A 16,800-nucleotide genomic window follows, 5' to 3' on the forward strand; every position below is an offset into this window, starting at 1 on the left:
GTATAAATAATATCTTGGGGTTTTGTGCCTCTACTTGTTGCATTCGCACATACTAATTGCACGACTTTTGGTCATTGTACAATGCCCTATAAAGACCTACTGTAGATTCTTGAGTTCAACAGGGACGCATGTGGGGGAAGGCTGGTTCAAGAAAGATGCTCAGAATGGGGCTTCTTGAGACTGCAACAATTAGGAGAAAGCTAGGAGACATTCGGGGGGAACAATGGGAGCCGGGACACTAAATGGGGGTTAGGAAATGGCTGGTGTAGGGACGTGGGCGATTTAGTGTTGCCAAACAAGTCAAAGTGCCAGCTTTGACGCAGTTTGGAAAGGCTTAAAAAAATGAATCCAAAAAAAGCAAAATGGGAGCACGGAAGTAGATATGAAGACGAGAAGTGTGGCTAATAGCAGTGTCTAAAGCGGTGTTTGTCTCTAGAGCTATTTGTGACTACCTATTCTTCCCACGTCTTGCGGGTGGTATCAAGACGCTATTTGTTGTGGCACGTTTTGTATTGTACTACAAGTACATACAGTACCCCCACTTACTCCACCACAAGACAACCTATTTGTCTCCTCCACACCTTACGCTCCACATTAGAAAAGCGAGTTGCAGTTGGGAGACGCAAAACAACAAAGCGAGTTTGGACACACACATTAAGTTGGGCCCGCAGAGCACAACACCACACTCACTCACTCTCTCCTCTGCTAGACGACACAATCACACACACAATGTCACGCAAAGACACGGCGCCGCTCTACAAGCTCATTGTGCTGGGAGACGGAGGCGTCGGCAAAACAGCTCTCACCATCCAACTGTGCCTAAACCACTTTGTGGAGGAATACGACCCCACCATCGAAGATTCATACCGAAAGCAGGTGGTGCTCGATGGCCAGACCGCCATGTTGGAAATACTCGACACCGCCGGCCAGGAGGAGTATACTGCTCTGAGAGACCAGTGGATCCGAGACGGCGAGGGATTCATCTTGGTCTACAGTATCACTTCGCGGTCGTCATTCTCTCGCATTCGTACTTACTACGAGCAAATCCAGCGAGTCAAGGAGGACGACGAGGGCTTCAGCGTGGTCATTGTCGGCAATAAGAGCGATCGAAACGCTGAGCGAGTCGTTTCCACTGATGATGGACGGGCTCTGGCTCGAGAGCTCAACTCTGGCTTCTTCGAGGCCTCTGCCAAGCTCAATGTCAACATTGAAAATGCCTTCTTCGACTGCGTTCGAGCGTGCCGAATCCAGCGTAACGGAGGCCAGGTTGAGCAGCCCGCCGACACAGGAGCTGCCCAGCCCCTCGTGACGCCCGGCGTTGCTGCTGGAGGCGCCCCAGTTAACAACCAGACTCCTGCCCCGGTACAGAAGGCTGCCCAGTCCTCCACCAACCCGCCACCCGCACAACAATCGGCTCCCGCACAGAAGACCGCGCCCGCAGCCAAGGACAAGGCCGAGCCCAAGAAGAAGAAGGACAAGAAGAAGAAGAAGTGTGTCATTATGTAGAAAGGGGGGGGTTGATGATGTCAAGGGCAGAACAGTAATATGCGCCCAGGAGGGCGTGCACTAATAATTGAATACATGGGTGGAATTATAGCACGTGTAGCCGAGATTGGTGTGCCGCTCAATCGCGGTGTTAAAATTCTTATATTGCGTGCTTTAGAATCTGCTGATTTACAACAAGGGTCCCTCAGATGTTTGTATGCAATCTTTAGGACTTCGGAGGCAAACTGACAGTGCTAGTGGGGTGGGTTCTACAAGTAGGCAATTACAACTTGCCATAGGCCCAGAAAGTCGCTAGAAACAGTACAAATGGCCACTCTATGTTCATGTTCACTCTTCAATGGCTATAATCGACTTTTTTTGCTTTTCAAACTGCTCAGTGCCCTGATCAGCAATCAAGCCCAATCCGTTTAGCTCATCTTTTATGAAATCTAAATCACACCAGGATACAGCAAAATGTGGGACGATTTCTTACCTCTTTTAAGCGAGAGTAGAACATATAAGAGGAAATATTATTGTACAAGTACAAGTAATAAACATCGGCGGAGCGTGTGTGGATTCTGAGCTCAACTCCCAGGATGGCTCTTACTTGGCCAAACTGCTTAATGTCACACATCACCATTTTTTCAAAAGACTGCAGATTAAAAGCCGCACAGGTGAAAAGGGTCGTATGTACCATTACAGTAGAGGGTGTCTGTATGTACTGTAGTTACAGTAAGTTGCAAAACAAGGGACAAATATCGGTACAATTTGTACTGGTACCGGTTGCCATAACAGAATTTCAAGGGTCTGTGTGGTCAATTCAGGGTTCCGTAAATGCACAGACGGTCTCAGGCCAGGACGTATTGGAGATGCACTTGGAGATATGTTCTGATGAGCTAGAACGACTTAAAAATCGAGTAACTTTCTAAATCAGATTACGGGTGTATCACTACAGTAGAATCTCATGTCTGGGACCCAACCGTGTTCGCCAAAATAATACACAAGCCCAAGGAACTGGTTCAGCTCGTGCCTACTGGCTGTCCATGATCTCAGGCTCAATAATAACACAGCTCGTAACAGGGTTTGGTCGTCGGATGCATTACCTTCATACAGTACATACTTTTCCCTCACGTGATGATGACACAACTCGATGAATTGTACAGTAGATACAAAGAAACCCCTGAAACCGTGTCCAACCCCCGTTCCCATTTCGCTGTCGTCGCATTCCAATTTATTCAATTTTGGTAGGTGCCATGTCTACCAGCCCAAACTTAAAGTCGCGACGCGTTCCAATATTTGACGTTCCTGACTTATAGTCTTGTTTGCTTCAAACTTCGACACCACAACATCGAAAAAAATCGAGGAATTTCCCGGCCCTATCGACATGGACGTGGAACGGTCGCCTCTCAAGGAAAAGACCAATCTGAAACCCCGGCGAATTCTCGCCAAGGACTTTGAGGAGACGGCTCAGATATATTCGCGTCACAGTCCCTCTCCACCTCCTAGCGGCCGGATGGTGTCGCCGAAAATGCATAAAAGCCAGGAGAGCAACATCACCAGCGTGACTTCTCATTCACAGGCCAGTATTGCCACAGCCGATGCCTTCAAGTCGTTGTCACGACCCGACAGTAGTGAGGGCAAGGACACGACGACAGTGGCAGCCACGACTACAACGACGAACTCGGCAGTAACAGGCGAGGCTCAAGGCCATGCTGGCGATTTAACGATGCACGATATTTCTGCGACCCACAACGACAACCAGGACGTGCCATTGGAGGCTTCTCAGGCGATCACCAAGGGCGACTCTGACAAGGAGAATCACAACAGCAACAACAACAGCATCAGCCATGAGAACGACTCGTCGTCGCATTCACCCACACCCAAGAGAAATAACCAGGTGAGCGAACAGGCATATAAGCGTCTCAAGCTGGAAAACGTCACGCTGAAGCCCTTTATCGACCCCAACACGGTGTTGCAACAGCGGTGTGGCCCTAAGAAGGATGCCAACTGGAGAACCGGAGATATGCAACAACAGCAGGTGGAAGCTGCCCATAACACGCTCAAAACTATTAGAGAGAACCACGCTGCAAGTGGCGTGGTGGTCACGGAGGAAAACAACAACACTGTCGAGAAGGAAGACCAGAAACAACATTCTTTGCTTCTGCCGGGAGAGCGCGTATCTCAAGCTCGGCGAGAAGAAGCTCGGGATCCACAGTTGCAGTTGTTTCCTTCGCGCGCAGTGCAGGAGGCTCGAGAGATCAAGGTCCCTAACGAGTACGAGGACCACTTTCGAATGATTCAACAGAGCAAAATGTCACAGCCAGAGAAGATCGACAAGCAACAACAGCAGTTGGAGAAGCAACACATGAAGCGTGTGGCTATCGACAACTTGGAGGAGTGGCGAAGCAAGTGGAGACCCATCATGAGAAACGCACAGTTCTACTTTCTCAAGGTGAGTCAGTCTAACATTGATCGGGTCAAACCTCTGCTCGATCACATTGGATCCAACATCAGCCATTTCTTTGAGAACAAAATCAACTACATTGTCACCCGGCAGAGCTTTGCTGACCAGTATAAGGATGGCAAGTTGGAAGGACTTCCCCCGGCTCTACTGACAGCACACAAGCTGCAACTCAAGGTATGGGGATACGAGAAGTTGGAGAAGTTTCTGCGACATTTGCTGGGAGAAACTTTTGTCGATAATGCGCTTGGCGTTGCAGGGGGCAACAAAGATGTGGGCCTTGGCTTTCTCCTCAAGGAGGAGCGCGTGGCCGGTCCATCAGACCGAGACCCCGAAGCCCATCGACAGGATTTCCACTATCTTCGAGGACCCCACGTGTACATTTGGGACCTGGACAAATCCATGAGATCTATCATGATCAAGGAGTACAACAAGGACGACTTCCCCATTTGGTGTGACAATTTCATGGGAAAGCATCAGTTCCTCCGAGCTAAGGACGCACAGAAACGAGCAGAGAGCATGACCGCCAAAGCAACTCGGTCCAATTCGGGCATGAAAGATATCTTGGCGTCCGGTGTGCAGCCCATTTCTAACTCTCGATCGATTGCCCAGAGCGGAGATGCAGGTCTCCGAAACGGTCTAGCTCCTGTCGTTGCTTCTGTACCCTCCAGACAGGTGTCTCTCATGAAGCGTAATATCATGCATGAGCCCTACAGACCCATGGAGCGGGAGGCCACTCCTCAGTCCCAGCCCTCTCAGAACTCCCTACCTGTCAGTGCTCCCTCACAATGCCAGTCTCAGACCTCGATCCACTCAGGTTCCGCGGCTTTCAAGCGGCCTTCTATGCGACAGAACTCAACCTCCAGCTTCAACCAGGCTGCCGAGTGTCCCACTAAGCTCACCATCACCGAGGATCATCTGCATGCCACGGCCATTCTGTTGCCTAATGTGGCAGCCCACATTCTCAACACCAGACCAGTAGTGGCAGGTATTGTCGACCTGGCTGAGCTTGTCATGTGCGCTGTTCTCCCTCAGTACGCTGAGAGATCGCTTCTGGACAGAAGATTTGTTTTCCGAGTCATTATTAATGAAGGTATCGAGCGACGCCTGGGCCATGAGATTGACGAGAATCGAAGAGAGTACGATCGTCTTGAACTCCACGTGGCTTCGGTTACTCTGTTCTTCGCTAAAATGGTCTATAAATACTCGCATCTGGAAAGCGCTTGGGACTATGCCTCGCTGTATTTGTACGACGAGCTGATGAAGAAAAATCTGTGTGAGGTGGCCGAGAGTCGCGAGCTCTTTGACTGCAGCAAGCTACTGCAATGCTTTGATGCTGCGCGAACAATCCCCACGGTGCCAGAGCCTCAGCAGGAGCGAAAAGCCTGGTGCGAGAACTGCAAGCAGGAGTTCACCTCGTTCAAAGACCATGTGAACAGTCGAACTCATAGACGGTTCGCCATGGAAGAGTCCAACTTTGCCCACCTCGACGACTTCATTGGACGAATGAAATCCCGAGATTCGCATCTTAGTATATAAGTTATTTTAATGCATTCATTCTATATTTTCCCTTGCCACAGTATTGTCCCTCCACTGGGCGCGTTTGGGAGATTGTTCTACCAGGATGTAACAAAGTACGAGTGCATATACGCATGCATATCACGGGAATAGGTCCACTGTAGGCAACGAGCAGCCTGCCTAAAGGGCGGGCGCTCGGTGATCTGCCATTCCAGAAACACAAGAGTGAGCATTCGTGGAAGTGCCGTGCCAATGTTCTTTAAGACCAGAAAGAGGAACAAAGGAACCAAACCCCTTTCATTCCGATCCCCTTGTTGAAGCATATGTGATGACCAGGGTTGGAAACTGGCCCTTCAGTAGAGCACATGCTTGTACTGCTTGTGGAGTCTCTTAGCACCAGTGCACCCCTTGTTCGATCTAACGGCTGCAATTAGTCGTAAGAGCTATTCTTTTCATAACTTACTCTACACCATGGCGGCTTCCGCCTTTCATGGAGTTAAGACATCCATGGAGTTAAGACATCCATGGAGCAAAGACATCCATGGAGTTAAGACATGAAAACCATTGCAGATGCGCTTGTTCTTTACGAGTAGCTACTGCCTGAGACGAAAATGAAAGGATTTTTTCTTGTTTCTTCTTTAGTGGCTTGCAAGTAGCTAATGCACGAGGGAAATTACAGTAAAAACATTGAAGCGCGGGTCACTCGTTTTTCTTTCTTCTGGTGGCAAATATGGCGCGAATAAAGCGCCAGAAACATCCCGACAGGTCTCTCAAAATCTTTAGTGTTACTGTAATAATATATTTCCTTGTTTACAAAAAAAATAAAAAAATAGCGATGGAATAACTCTTTGCCGCTGCAACTATTGAAACACTTCAGATTAAGGAAGCAAAAGCTGATGGATGCTACTTTGATCGAAACGTTTCATTCAGTCTTCACTAATATTTGTAGTGGGCGTGTATAGATTCTTGACCATTCTAATGCCATCGCGATAAATATGGTATATTGCACAGTTCATCGTACACTATCGATCTAGAACCCAGTTATAGTTTGGTACCGTACTACTTTACAGTAGCTCGGGATGCCACCTGGACAGGCCTCTTAACATGTAGTGGGTCGCAGCAACCTTGCGACGCTGTAGACAAGGAAACAAAGTCCGTGAGACTTTTTCACCTCATATTTGATGTTACTACTTACCGCAACTTGTAAAAGACTGGCGGATAAGTTATAAGTTTAGGTTCAACCCAATATGCATTGATATGTGTAGAACAACTTCTACTTCTTCATACAGTCGAGACATCGAGTCAGACCATTCATGTAAAATTGTTAGTGCGTGTTAGAATTTAATTTCGTGAACTAAACCACGTGACAGGAATCTTCGATTACCTCAGAGAGAGCAAGGCGTTATGAGGTTAGTGTTCACACTCTACTGTAGGACCAAAATCTGGAATTTCACCTTTAATATTAAAGTTTTTTAGCCGGGCAGAAAAAGGTTGTGTCTATCAGTTTGGACATCTGGTACGAGTACGAGCACCGGTACTATACTCGTAAAAAAAGAGTAGTGATACTGTAAAGCAGTACACGCACCATCACCACCCGCCTACGGAAGAAAGAAAGTTGACACCAGTAAGAAATATCGAGGCTTTTTTCACATGATACCTATACCCGAGCTGAGTCCATCCACCATGCATCTATCTGCAACTAATCCATGAATCTCTGATGTTGCAACTGCTTGGAGGCACTTACTGTACCGTACCAGAAAGCCAGACACAGTTCCAATTAGAGCAGGGTAATTCACTAGTATACCCTAAGATTATCTGTATATACATGTCCTTTCTACAAACACTTCGGTTAATTGTTGCCTAAAAATGCAGGTCACTACTGTATGTACGTGTGTACTTGTCAAACGTTTATTTTCAAGCTCACGATATTTCTTGAGAATTGTATCGAACACCGGAGACCTGGATGTAGATGGAAAGACCGCCATAAACTTTATCTACTGTACGCTGCAAGCACAAGTACTAAGTTTTCACACCTCTTCCACACGTACTAACCAAATTCAACATCAGTTTGCACTAATGTGGCCCCCTACACTAGCGTGGGAATCGGCGACGCGGCAGGCACTTGTTTACGATTTTTCATTTAACACGAGCTAGTTCAAAAGTAGCAGATCGGAAAGAGCTAAAAGACAACTTTTGTTTGCTGCTCGTACTTCAAATAAACCGTCCGTCCCACATTCCGAGAGTCTCTTGAACGACTTTTCTCCAATACAAAATGGTGAACTTGCAGTACTTCGCTGTGGCATTGGTTCTGCTATCGAGCCAGACAGAAGCTCAAGGGATACTTGACTTTTTCGGTTTCCATAGGCCGTCCACTTCGTCAAAGCAAGCTGGTTTAACCTCTTCTACTACGTCCACTCCTTCATATTTAACCGTTTACACCACTACTACCACGGAAACACTTACTTCGACCATTGCCTCTGTCAACACCGTGGAGCAAACCGTATACGAGCGAGTTATCGTAGACTGTGATACCTACAAACCTCCTGTCGCCGAAGGACTGATTCAATGCTTTTTCGACTGTTCCTCCCTTGCTATCGAGCTCACCGCCTGCCTCGGATCCAAAAGTTGCATGTGCCCTACAGCTCGACGTCGGCACAAGCAAGTCGACACCTGCCTGTCTTGTGGTGCTATTAATTGGGCTATCGGACAAGCCTTGAAGGGCTGCGATCTGCCCCCCTTGCCCCAATGTGCTACTCTTGTCACTTCAAAGCTAACATCCTACAAGACGAACTATTTGACTTCCTATGTGACCACTACTCACCCAGTCACCGCCACGTCATCGCTCCCTATATCTACCAGTACTGTCCAGGGAGCCATCGCTGGGACACTCGATTATATTGGTGATGATGGATTTTTGCGCCAACGGGTAACTGTTGTCCCTGAAGACCCACTACCTAACAATGGAGTCTCTCTTGGCTCCGATGGTTTGCCCAGTTACGGAACTCCGGTTACCACAGTTACAGTCGTCGGCGACAAGGCTGGAACAGTCACTTACGTAGGTGATGAAGATGGTATTCCTACTGCACGAGTCACTGTAACTCCTGTGTTGACTCTACTGACCACTGGTGAAGTCACTGGAAAAGGTGTGACTTTCGACTCGGACAGGCTCCCCATCTTAGTGGTAACCGAGACCCAGATCATCGAAGCCAGTGTTATGGGTCCTATTGCTGGTACTACTACCGAGGTAGGCAGCAATGGTATCGGCACTGTGATAGTGACAACTGTCCCAACAAATCCAGTTGGAACTACAACGGTGGCTGGTCCCTCAGCTGGTAAAGAGACCTTCAAAGGAGCCGACGGACTCCCGTATGTACGCGATACGATCATTCCCGCAAAGACTGTCACCTATGTCGCTACGGAATCCTTCAACAGTACAGTGATTGGTTCTGATGGTATCGCCACAGCTTATGAGATTATCGGGCCTCAGTCAACAGTCTACACCACTGGCACTCTTAATGGACGAGATATTGTGTTTGGTACGGATGGCTGGCCAGTTATTATAGTAACCATAGACCCTCCTGTTATCACAGAGACGGCGTATGGACTTGATGAAGGTCTCATAACATTCGTTGGTGACGATGGTCTCGCAACGGCGAGGACCACTGCCAAACCTACCACCACTCTCACCACATGGGCCACAGTCGAGACCATTGGTGTTGCCTCAGGCAAGGATGGCCAACCAGTTGTCATGATCTACAATACCCCAACTGGCCCTGTTGCGACAAAGACAACCTACGGATTGACATCTGGAATTGAGACATCCACAGGTGAGGATGGCCTTCCTACTTTGATGACAACAATGCCACCGAAGTCCACATCTACTGTCCTTGGTCCAATTGTTGGTACTGAAGTCACTCTTGATGGTAATGGCGACCCTGTCAAGATTGTGACAGCGACTCCCACTGGTCCTGTTACAACTCAATTTGATGTTGGTCTCCAAGCAAACACCTACACTTTTACTGGTGATGATGGACTGCCTACCGAGCGTGTGGTCTCAGCGCCAACAGTAACAGATTATGTCCTCGGGCCAATTGCAGGCGTTTCTCTTATTATCGGTGATGATGGCGACGCAACAGCCAGATACACAACTACACCTGAGGGGCCAGTCACCACACTGTCGTCATTTGGACTGGAGGCTACCACTTTCACTACAACTGGGGACGACGGACTGCCCACTGAACAGGTGATCCTGGGTCCCTCCCTAACAAAGTCAGTTCTGGGAACTGTCGCAGGTACTACACTGAGCTTTGAGGATGATGGAGCCCCTGTAATGGTTGTGACAGCCACACCCACAGCTCCAGTGACTACTCAGTTTTCTTACGGCCTCTATCCAACTACTATCACCATCACAGGTGAAGACGGGTTTCCTACAGAACGTGTTGTTGTTGGTCCTTCTGCCACTCAGACCGTTTACGGTACTGTTGAAGGAGCAGCTCTGTCATTTGATGCGAACGATTTCCCAATTGAAGTCATAACCGTTACACCCTCAGGTCCTGTTACAACTCAGTCATCCTTTGGACTCATGGCCACCACATACACGTTTACTGGCGAAGATGGCTTACCCACAGAGCAGGCTGTCGAAGGTCCATCGTCCACTGAATTAATTCTTGGTGCAGTTGAAGGCACTAGCTTGAGTTTCAGAGATGATGGTACCCCTATTATGATTGTCACTGCTACACCATCAGCTCCTGTCACCACCCAGCATTCATTTGGTCTCTATCCTACTACTTTGATTGTCACCGGGGAGGATGGCTTCCCTACCGAGAGAGTTGTCGATGGGCCGTCTGCAACCAAAACTGTTTTTGGAACAGTTGAAGGTGTGTCTCTGTCATTTGAGGGAAATGATTTCCCTGTTGAGGTTATCACAATAACCCCTTCGGGGCCTGTGGTGACGCAGTCGTCATTTGGATTGCAAGCCACGACTTTTACCTTCACAGGAAATGATGGGTTGCCAACTGAGCAGGTTGTTCAGGGTCCTTCTTTCACGAAGTCAGTTCTGGGAACTGTAGAAGGCACAATGTTAAGTTTTTTTAATGAAAGCCTTCCAATCATGATCATCACTGCCACTCCAACCGCACCAGTGACAACTCAGCATTCTTATGGCTTTTATCCCACTACTTTTACAGTCACAGGCGAAGATGGCTTTCCGACAGAGCGAGTTGCGGATGGACCATCTGCTATTAAAACTGTGTTTGGCACAGTTGAAGGCACTGCGTTGTCCTTTGTTGGAGAAGACTTCCCCGTTGAGATTATCACTGTGATACCCTCCGGCCCCGTCACTACTATGTCGTCGTTTGGGTTGACCGCCACAACATACATCTTTACTGGTGAGGATGGACTGCCAACGGAACAAGTCATTGAAGGCCCCTCTCTGACTAAGTCCATCCTTGGTACTGTTGCTGGAACAGCTCTGAGCTTCGGAGACGATGGTAACCCCGTTATGATCGTAACTGCCACCCCTACAGCTCCAGTCACCACTCAAATTTCTTACGGCTTTCAACCCACAACGTTCACTACAACTGGCGACGACGGATTCCCCACCGAGCGTGTCGTGCTGGGACCTTCTGCCACGCATACGGTGTTCGGTACTATTGGTGGAACCTCTCTGCTGGTTCTTGATGAGTTTCCTATTGAGATCATTACAGTGGTGCCCACTGGCCCTGTAACGACTCAATCCTCTTTTGGATTCCAAGGTATCACGTATACTCTTACTGGAGAAGATGGATTGCCCACAGAGCAAGTTGTCCTGGGTCCATCTGCAACAACTTCAGTCTTAGGCACTGCTGCAGGTTCTGCATTGAGCTTTGGAGAAGACCACCTGCCTATTTTGATAGTCACGGAGACACCAACTGGTCCAGTTACGACTCAGTTCTCTTATGGTTCCTACCCTACTACCATCACTACTATCGGTGCAGATGGCTTCCCTACCGAGCGTGTTGTCAAGGGTCCCTCTGCTACACAGACTATTTACGGTACTGTTGAGGGTACGTCCATCAGCTTCGATGGTGATGATTTCCCAGTTGAGATTATCACAGTGATACCTACTGGACCTGTTACCACCCTTTCATCTTTCGGTCTTCAAGGAACTACTTACACGTTCATCGGAGATGATGGATTGCCTACGGAACAGATTATCCAAGGACCTTCATTTACCAGGACTGTTCTCGGTACAGTTCCAGGTACAAATATGAGTCTAGCCGCTGGAAGTATTCCTATCATGGTTATTACGGCTACTCCCACAGCACCTGTGACCACCCAAATCAGCTACGGACTTCACTCTACAACGTTCACCATCACAGGTGAGGACGGTTTTCCTACTGAACGCGTGGTGAAGGGACCTTCTGCTACTCAGACCGTTTTCGGCGCTGTTGAAGGCACAGCCCTATCGTTCGATGGTGAAGAGTTCCTTGTTGAGATTGTCACAGTGACTCCTTCTGCTCCTGTTGCTACCCAGTCATCTTTTGGTCTCAATGGTACCACCTTCATCTTCACTGGCGACGACGGTTTGCCTACAGAGCAGGTCATTCGGGGTCCCTCCTTCACGAAGTCGGTTCTTGGTACTGCTGCTGGTACCTCTCTGAGCTTTGGGGAAGAAGGTGTGCCAATGATGATTATCACCGCTACTCCAACCGCACCTGTCACTACCCAATTATCCTATGGACTGAATTCTACTACATTCATTGTTACAGGGGAGGATGGCTTTCCAACAGAAAAAATCGTTGAAGGTCCGTATGCTACTAAGACAGTTTTTGGTACCGTTGAAGGCATTTCACTGTCAATGGTTGACAATGAATTTCCTGTGAAGATCATTACCGTTGTCCCTTCAGGACCTGTGTCCACTCAATCGTCCTTTGGTCTTCAAGGCACCACTTATACATTCACTGGTGAAGATGGGTTACCTACTGAAAAGGTGGTTCTAGGACCCTCTTCGACGAAATCGGTTTTCGGAACTAACGCTGGAACAATGTTGAGTATTGGTGACGATGGAATTCCTGTCTTGGTTGTAACTGCTATGCCAACAGCTGCTGTAACTACCCAACATACTTTCGGCCTCTATCCTACTACCTTTGTCACCACAGGTGAAGATGGATATCCCACTGAACATGTTGTGTTGGGGCCATCAGCTACTCAGACCGTATACGGTACCGTTGAAGGAACCTCAATAGCGCTTGACAAAGACTTCCCCATCGAGATCATTACTGTGACACCCTCTGGACCAGTGACGACTCAATCTTCCTTCGGGCTGAATGGTACGACATACACAGTCACAGGTGAAGATGGTCTACCAACTGAACAAGTCGTCAAGGGCCCATCCTCGACAACGTCACTTCTTGGCACCGCTGCTGGGACTGTACTCAGTTTTGGGGATGATGATTTTCCAATCATGATTGTGACAGCAACTCCCACTGGTCCTGTCAATACCCAGTTCTCTTATGGCTTATACCCCACCACTATCACCACAATTGGAAAAGATGGCTTTCCCACTGAGCGTGTCGTGAAGGGTCCTTCTTCTACGCAGACAGTTTACGGTACTGTTGAAGGAACTGCGATCAGCTTTATTGATGACAATTTCCCCGTTGAGATCATCACCGTGATTCCGTCTACTCCTGTGACTTCTCAGTCGTCTTTTGGACTTCAAGCCACAGTTTACACATTTACTGGAAAGGATGGATTGCCTACAGAGCAAATTGTTAATGGGCCTTCCTTTACCAAATCTGTTTTTGGCACAGTTCCTGGTACAGAGCTGAGTCTGGCCGCCGGAAGCATTCCTGTCATGATTGTTACTGCTTCACCCACTGAACCTGTTACTACCCAGTACTCTTACGGACTCTTCCCTACGACTTCGGTTATTACAGGTGGAGATGGATATCCAACAGAGGTTATCGTGTTGGGACCTTCAGCTACCCGCTCCATTTTGGGTACGGTTGAAGGTACAGCTCTGTCATACGACAGCAATGGCTTCCCCGTTGAAGTCATCACCGCCACTCCCTCTGCCCCCGTGGCTACACAATTCTCCTATGGTCTCCAGGCCACCACTTTCAATTTCACTGGCGAGGATGGCCTACCAACCGAACAGGTTATACAAGGTCCATCTTCTACAACATCAGTTCTTGGTACAATTGTTGGTACTGCACTGAGTTTCAGAGAAGAAGGAGATCCAGTTATGGTTGTCACGGCCACACCCACAGCTCCCATTACTACGCAGCACTCTTTTGGCCTTTATCCTACTACTCTCACCTTCACTGGTGAGGATGGATTCCCCACGGAACAAGTTGTTGATTCCCCTTACGCGACCAAGACCGTGTTTGGTACGGTTGAAGGAGTTTCATTGTCGTTTAATGGCAACAACATCCCTGTAGAGATTGTCACAGTGATTCCCCTGGAACCTGTAACTACTCAATATTCGTTTGGATTAGAGGCGACGAATTACACCTTCACAGGTGAGGATGGTTTGCCTACTGAGCAAGTTATCAAGGGCCCTTCAACCACCATGTCAACTCTTGGCACTTCAGCTGGAACTCTCTCGAGCTTTGGTGATGACAGTGCCCCAGTAATGATCGTGACAGCTACTCCGAAAGCGCCTGGAACTACTCAGTTCTCTTACGGCTTTTATCCCACCACCATAACTACTACAGGAGATGATGGATTCCCGACAGAGAGAGTTATCCTGGGACCTTCGTCTACCCAGACTGTCTTTGGTACTACCGAGGGAGCTGCCTTGTCTTTTGATCTTAACAACACCCCCGTGGAGATCATTACCGTGATTCCTTCTGGCCCTGTGACTACATTGACATCATACGGGATCCACGAAACTAAGTACACATTCATAGGTGAAGATGGGTTGCCCACTGTACAAGTGCTTAAAGCTCACCCATTCACAACGAAGGTGTTTGATACTATTGCCGGTACATCAATGAGTCTTGGAGATGATGGCATTTCCATGATAAATATTACAACTATACCGACAGCTGCAGTTACGACAGACCACTCAATTGGGCTTTATCCTACCACTATGACTGTCACTGGTGAAAATGACCTCACTATAGAACGATCACTTGACGGGGAATCAGCTACAAATACCGTAATCGGTAAAAGTGATAAGACTTCATTAAGTGATGGTCTAGACCCTCTAGCCACTGAGTCTATTAAGGACATCACTTCTGCTCCTGTTGCAACGCAATCACCTCTCGGGCCAAAAACAACCACTTCCATCGAGGATGATTTGCCCACAGAAAACGCCATCCGAACCAGCTCTTTGATCGAAATTTTTGAATCCTCGGTCGAGATGACCAACGCTTCATCAGTTTCTCCTGTGACCACTCAGTCAATCTATGGTTTGCACGCCACAACCTTCACCACCACGGGGGAAGATGGATCTCCTACTGAAAGAGTCACTCTTGGACCTTCAGCCACCAAGACTGTATTTGGTACCGCCGAAGGAACTGAATTAGTGGTAGGCGATGACAACCTTCCTACTGCGGTCATCATTGAAATTCCTTCGGGACCAGTTACTAACCAGTCTACATTTGGATTTGATTCTACTACCTACATCCAGACTGGAGACGATGGGTTGCTCACCGAACATGTGACACAAGCTCCTTCTGCTGCTCAGACAATAAATGGAAATGTGGAAGGCTCAACGCTGGAGTTTAGCGAAGACGGACTGTCCACAAAGCTGGTTACTGTGCTCCCCTCTGGAGCAGTGGCTTCCAAGACGCCGTACGATATTGAGGCTACTACTTTGACAGAGCCAGGCCAAGACGGCCTTGCAACTGAACATGTGATTCAGGGGTCTTACTCTACGAGTTCCATCGTTGGTACAGCCGAAGGTACTCTTTTGACCCTTGGGGCCGACAGTCTACCAATTTCAATTGTCACGGCAACAACTGTCCCTGTTATTCTCCACAGCACACCCGAGCTGGTATCCACGTCTACTTCCTCTGCAAATGCTAAAGATTTAACAACCGAGAATGCTGCTAATACAGCTGTTGAATTTGCTAATAACACCTTACCAGCCGGGGCTGATGGTACCTCAAGTGTAGACAGCACTCAGTCCCCCGATAATGGTTCACTTGAATCTACTCTTGATATCCATTCCACTACAGCTACTGAAATCGTGGAGCATGGCATTCCCACAAGTGTTGTCTCATCTGGTGCTACTATGATTGGTGATGTAGCAAACGAGTCTACTTCAAAAGATACAGCTCCCATATGGGTAGTAAGTGAAGCTTCCGTGGCTACAGAAAGCTCAACTGACGTTGTCTCTCACTTATCGTTTCTTGAGGCTAGCAAGACTACTACTATGGTACACACACAGACAATGAAGCCTGACATTGTCTTCTTTTCCAACTCTACCCCCATTGAAGTGGCTGCTTTCGACACCTCTTCTACTCACCATTCTGTCGCAAGTAACGCTGTTCCGTCGGTTCCCACGTCAGTGGAAGTCAGGTCGTCAACCTTCACAGAAGTCCAGACGATTGTTATTCCTGTATCCGAGACATCCATTGAGACTTCAATTATCTCTGGACCCGAGACTTCCATTATCGCTGTGTCCAAGGAGACTTCGATTGTCTCTGTACCCGACAAAACTTCGATTGTCTCTGTACTTGAGTCTGCAGTTGTCTCTGTACTCGAGACATCCATTATTTCAGCTTCTGGGTCCAGCACCATTACAGCCACAGCCTCCACTTCTGCTTTGCCTATGACTTCCTACTCTGAGTCTTCTACCTTACTCGGCACACCGTCTCATGGGAATATCAAGCCAGAGTCATCCAGACTGGCTGATACCGATTCGGAGGAAGATAATACCTCCACATACACCCCTGGCATCTCAACGCCTACTCTATCTACTCCTGGGTCTAACTTCACAGTTGATGACTTGCTTAAAAAGCCCCAGGGCTCTACTTCTGAGCCTACTAGACAAATCAGCAACAATGACGAGGTAACTAATGGTGCCATTATTTCTAGTGCAAACACTTCTCCTGTACATTTGCCTAGCACCACTAGTGTCTCCTTCGACGCTGCTACCCCCAGCCAAGTTGCACCGCCTGTAGAGGGCTATCCTAAACCTATGCAAGCTAACGGTGGGTCTTCCCATTCGATACCCTTCACAGGACTACTCACTACAGCTATTTTCTTTATTCTTTTCTGGATCTGAGTCTTGTGATGAACTAGTATCCATAAATGTTTTATGTTAATTTGTTCACTTGTATTTGTACTGTAGATGGTGTTTATTGGAACATTCTCGTTGAAAATGCTTAGAGTAAAAATGTGAT

General features: G+C 48.0%; 3 protein-coding genes across 3 annotated transcripts; all 3 read left to right on the forward strand.

Moving 5' to 3' along the window:
• Window positions 1-729: 729 nt before the first annotated feature.
• YALI1_B22088g (uncharacterized protein) lies at window positions 730-1,506 on the forward strand (the record flags this gene model as incomplete). The annotated part of the gene is made up of 1 exon (XM_500998.3): window positions 730-1,506. One exon carries the CDS (start codon window positions 730-732, stop codon window positions 1,504-1,506), a length of 777 nt encoding a protein of 258 aa, XP_500998.1.
• A 1,363-nt stretch (window positions 1,507-2,869) lies between these two features.
• On the forward strand, window positions 2,870-5,485 carry YALI1_B22109g (uncharacterized protein; the record flags this gene model as incomplete). Its single annotated transcript, XM_500999.3, has 1 exon — window positions 2,870-5,485. One exon carries the CDS (start codon window positions 2,870-2,872, stop codon window positions 5,483-5,485), a length of 2,616 nt encoding a protein of 871 aa, XP_500999.3.
• Window positions 5,486-7,736: 2,251 nt separating this feature from the next.
• Window positions 7,737-16,682, forward strand: YALI1_B22158g (uncharacterized protein; the record flags this gene model as incomplete). The annotated part of the gene is made up of 1 exon (XM_068282105.1): window positions 7,737-16,682. The coding sequence occupies one exon, from the start codon at window positions 7,737-7,739 to the stop codon at window positions 16,680-16,682; it is 8,946 nt and encodes a 2,981-aa protein (XP_068138206.1).
• Between the last annotated feature and the right edge of the window lie 118 nt (window positions 16,683-16,800).

Source organism: Yarrowia lipolytica, chromosome 1B (genome assembly GCF_001761485.1).
Source record: "Yarrowia lipolytica chromosome 1B, complete sequence".
NCBI classification, from domain to species: Eukaryota; Fungi; Ascomycota; class Dipodascomycetes; order Dipodascales; genus Yarrowia; species Yarrowia lipolytica.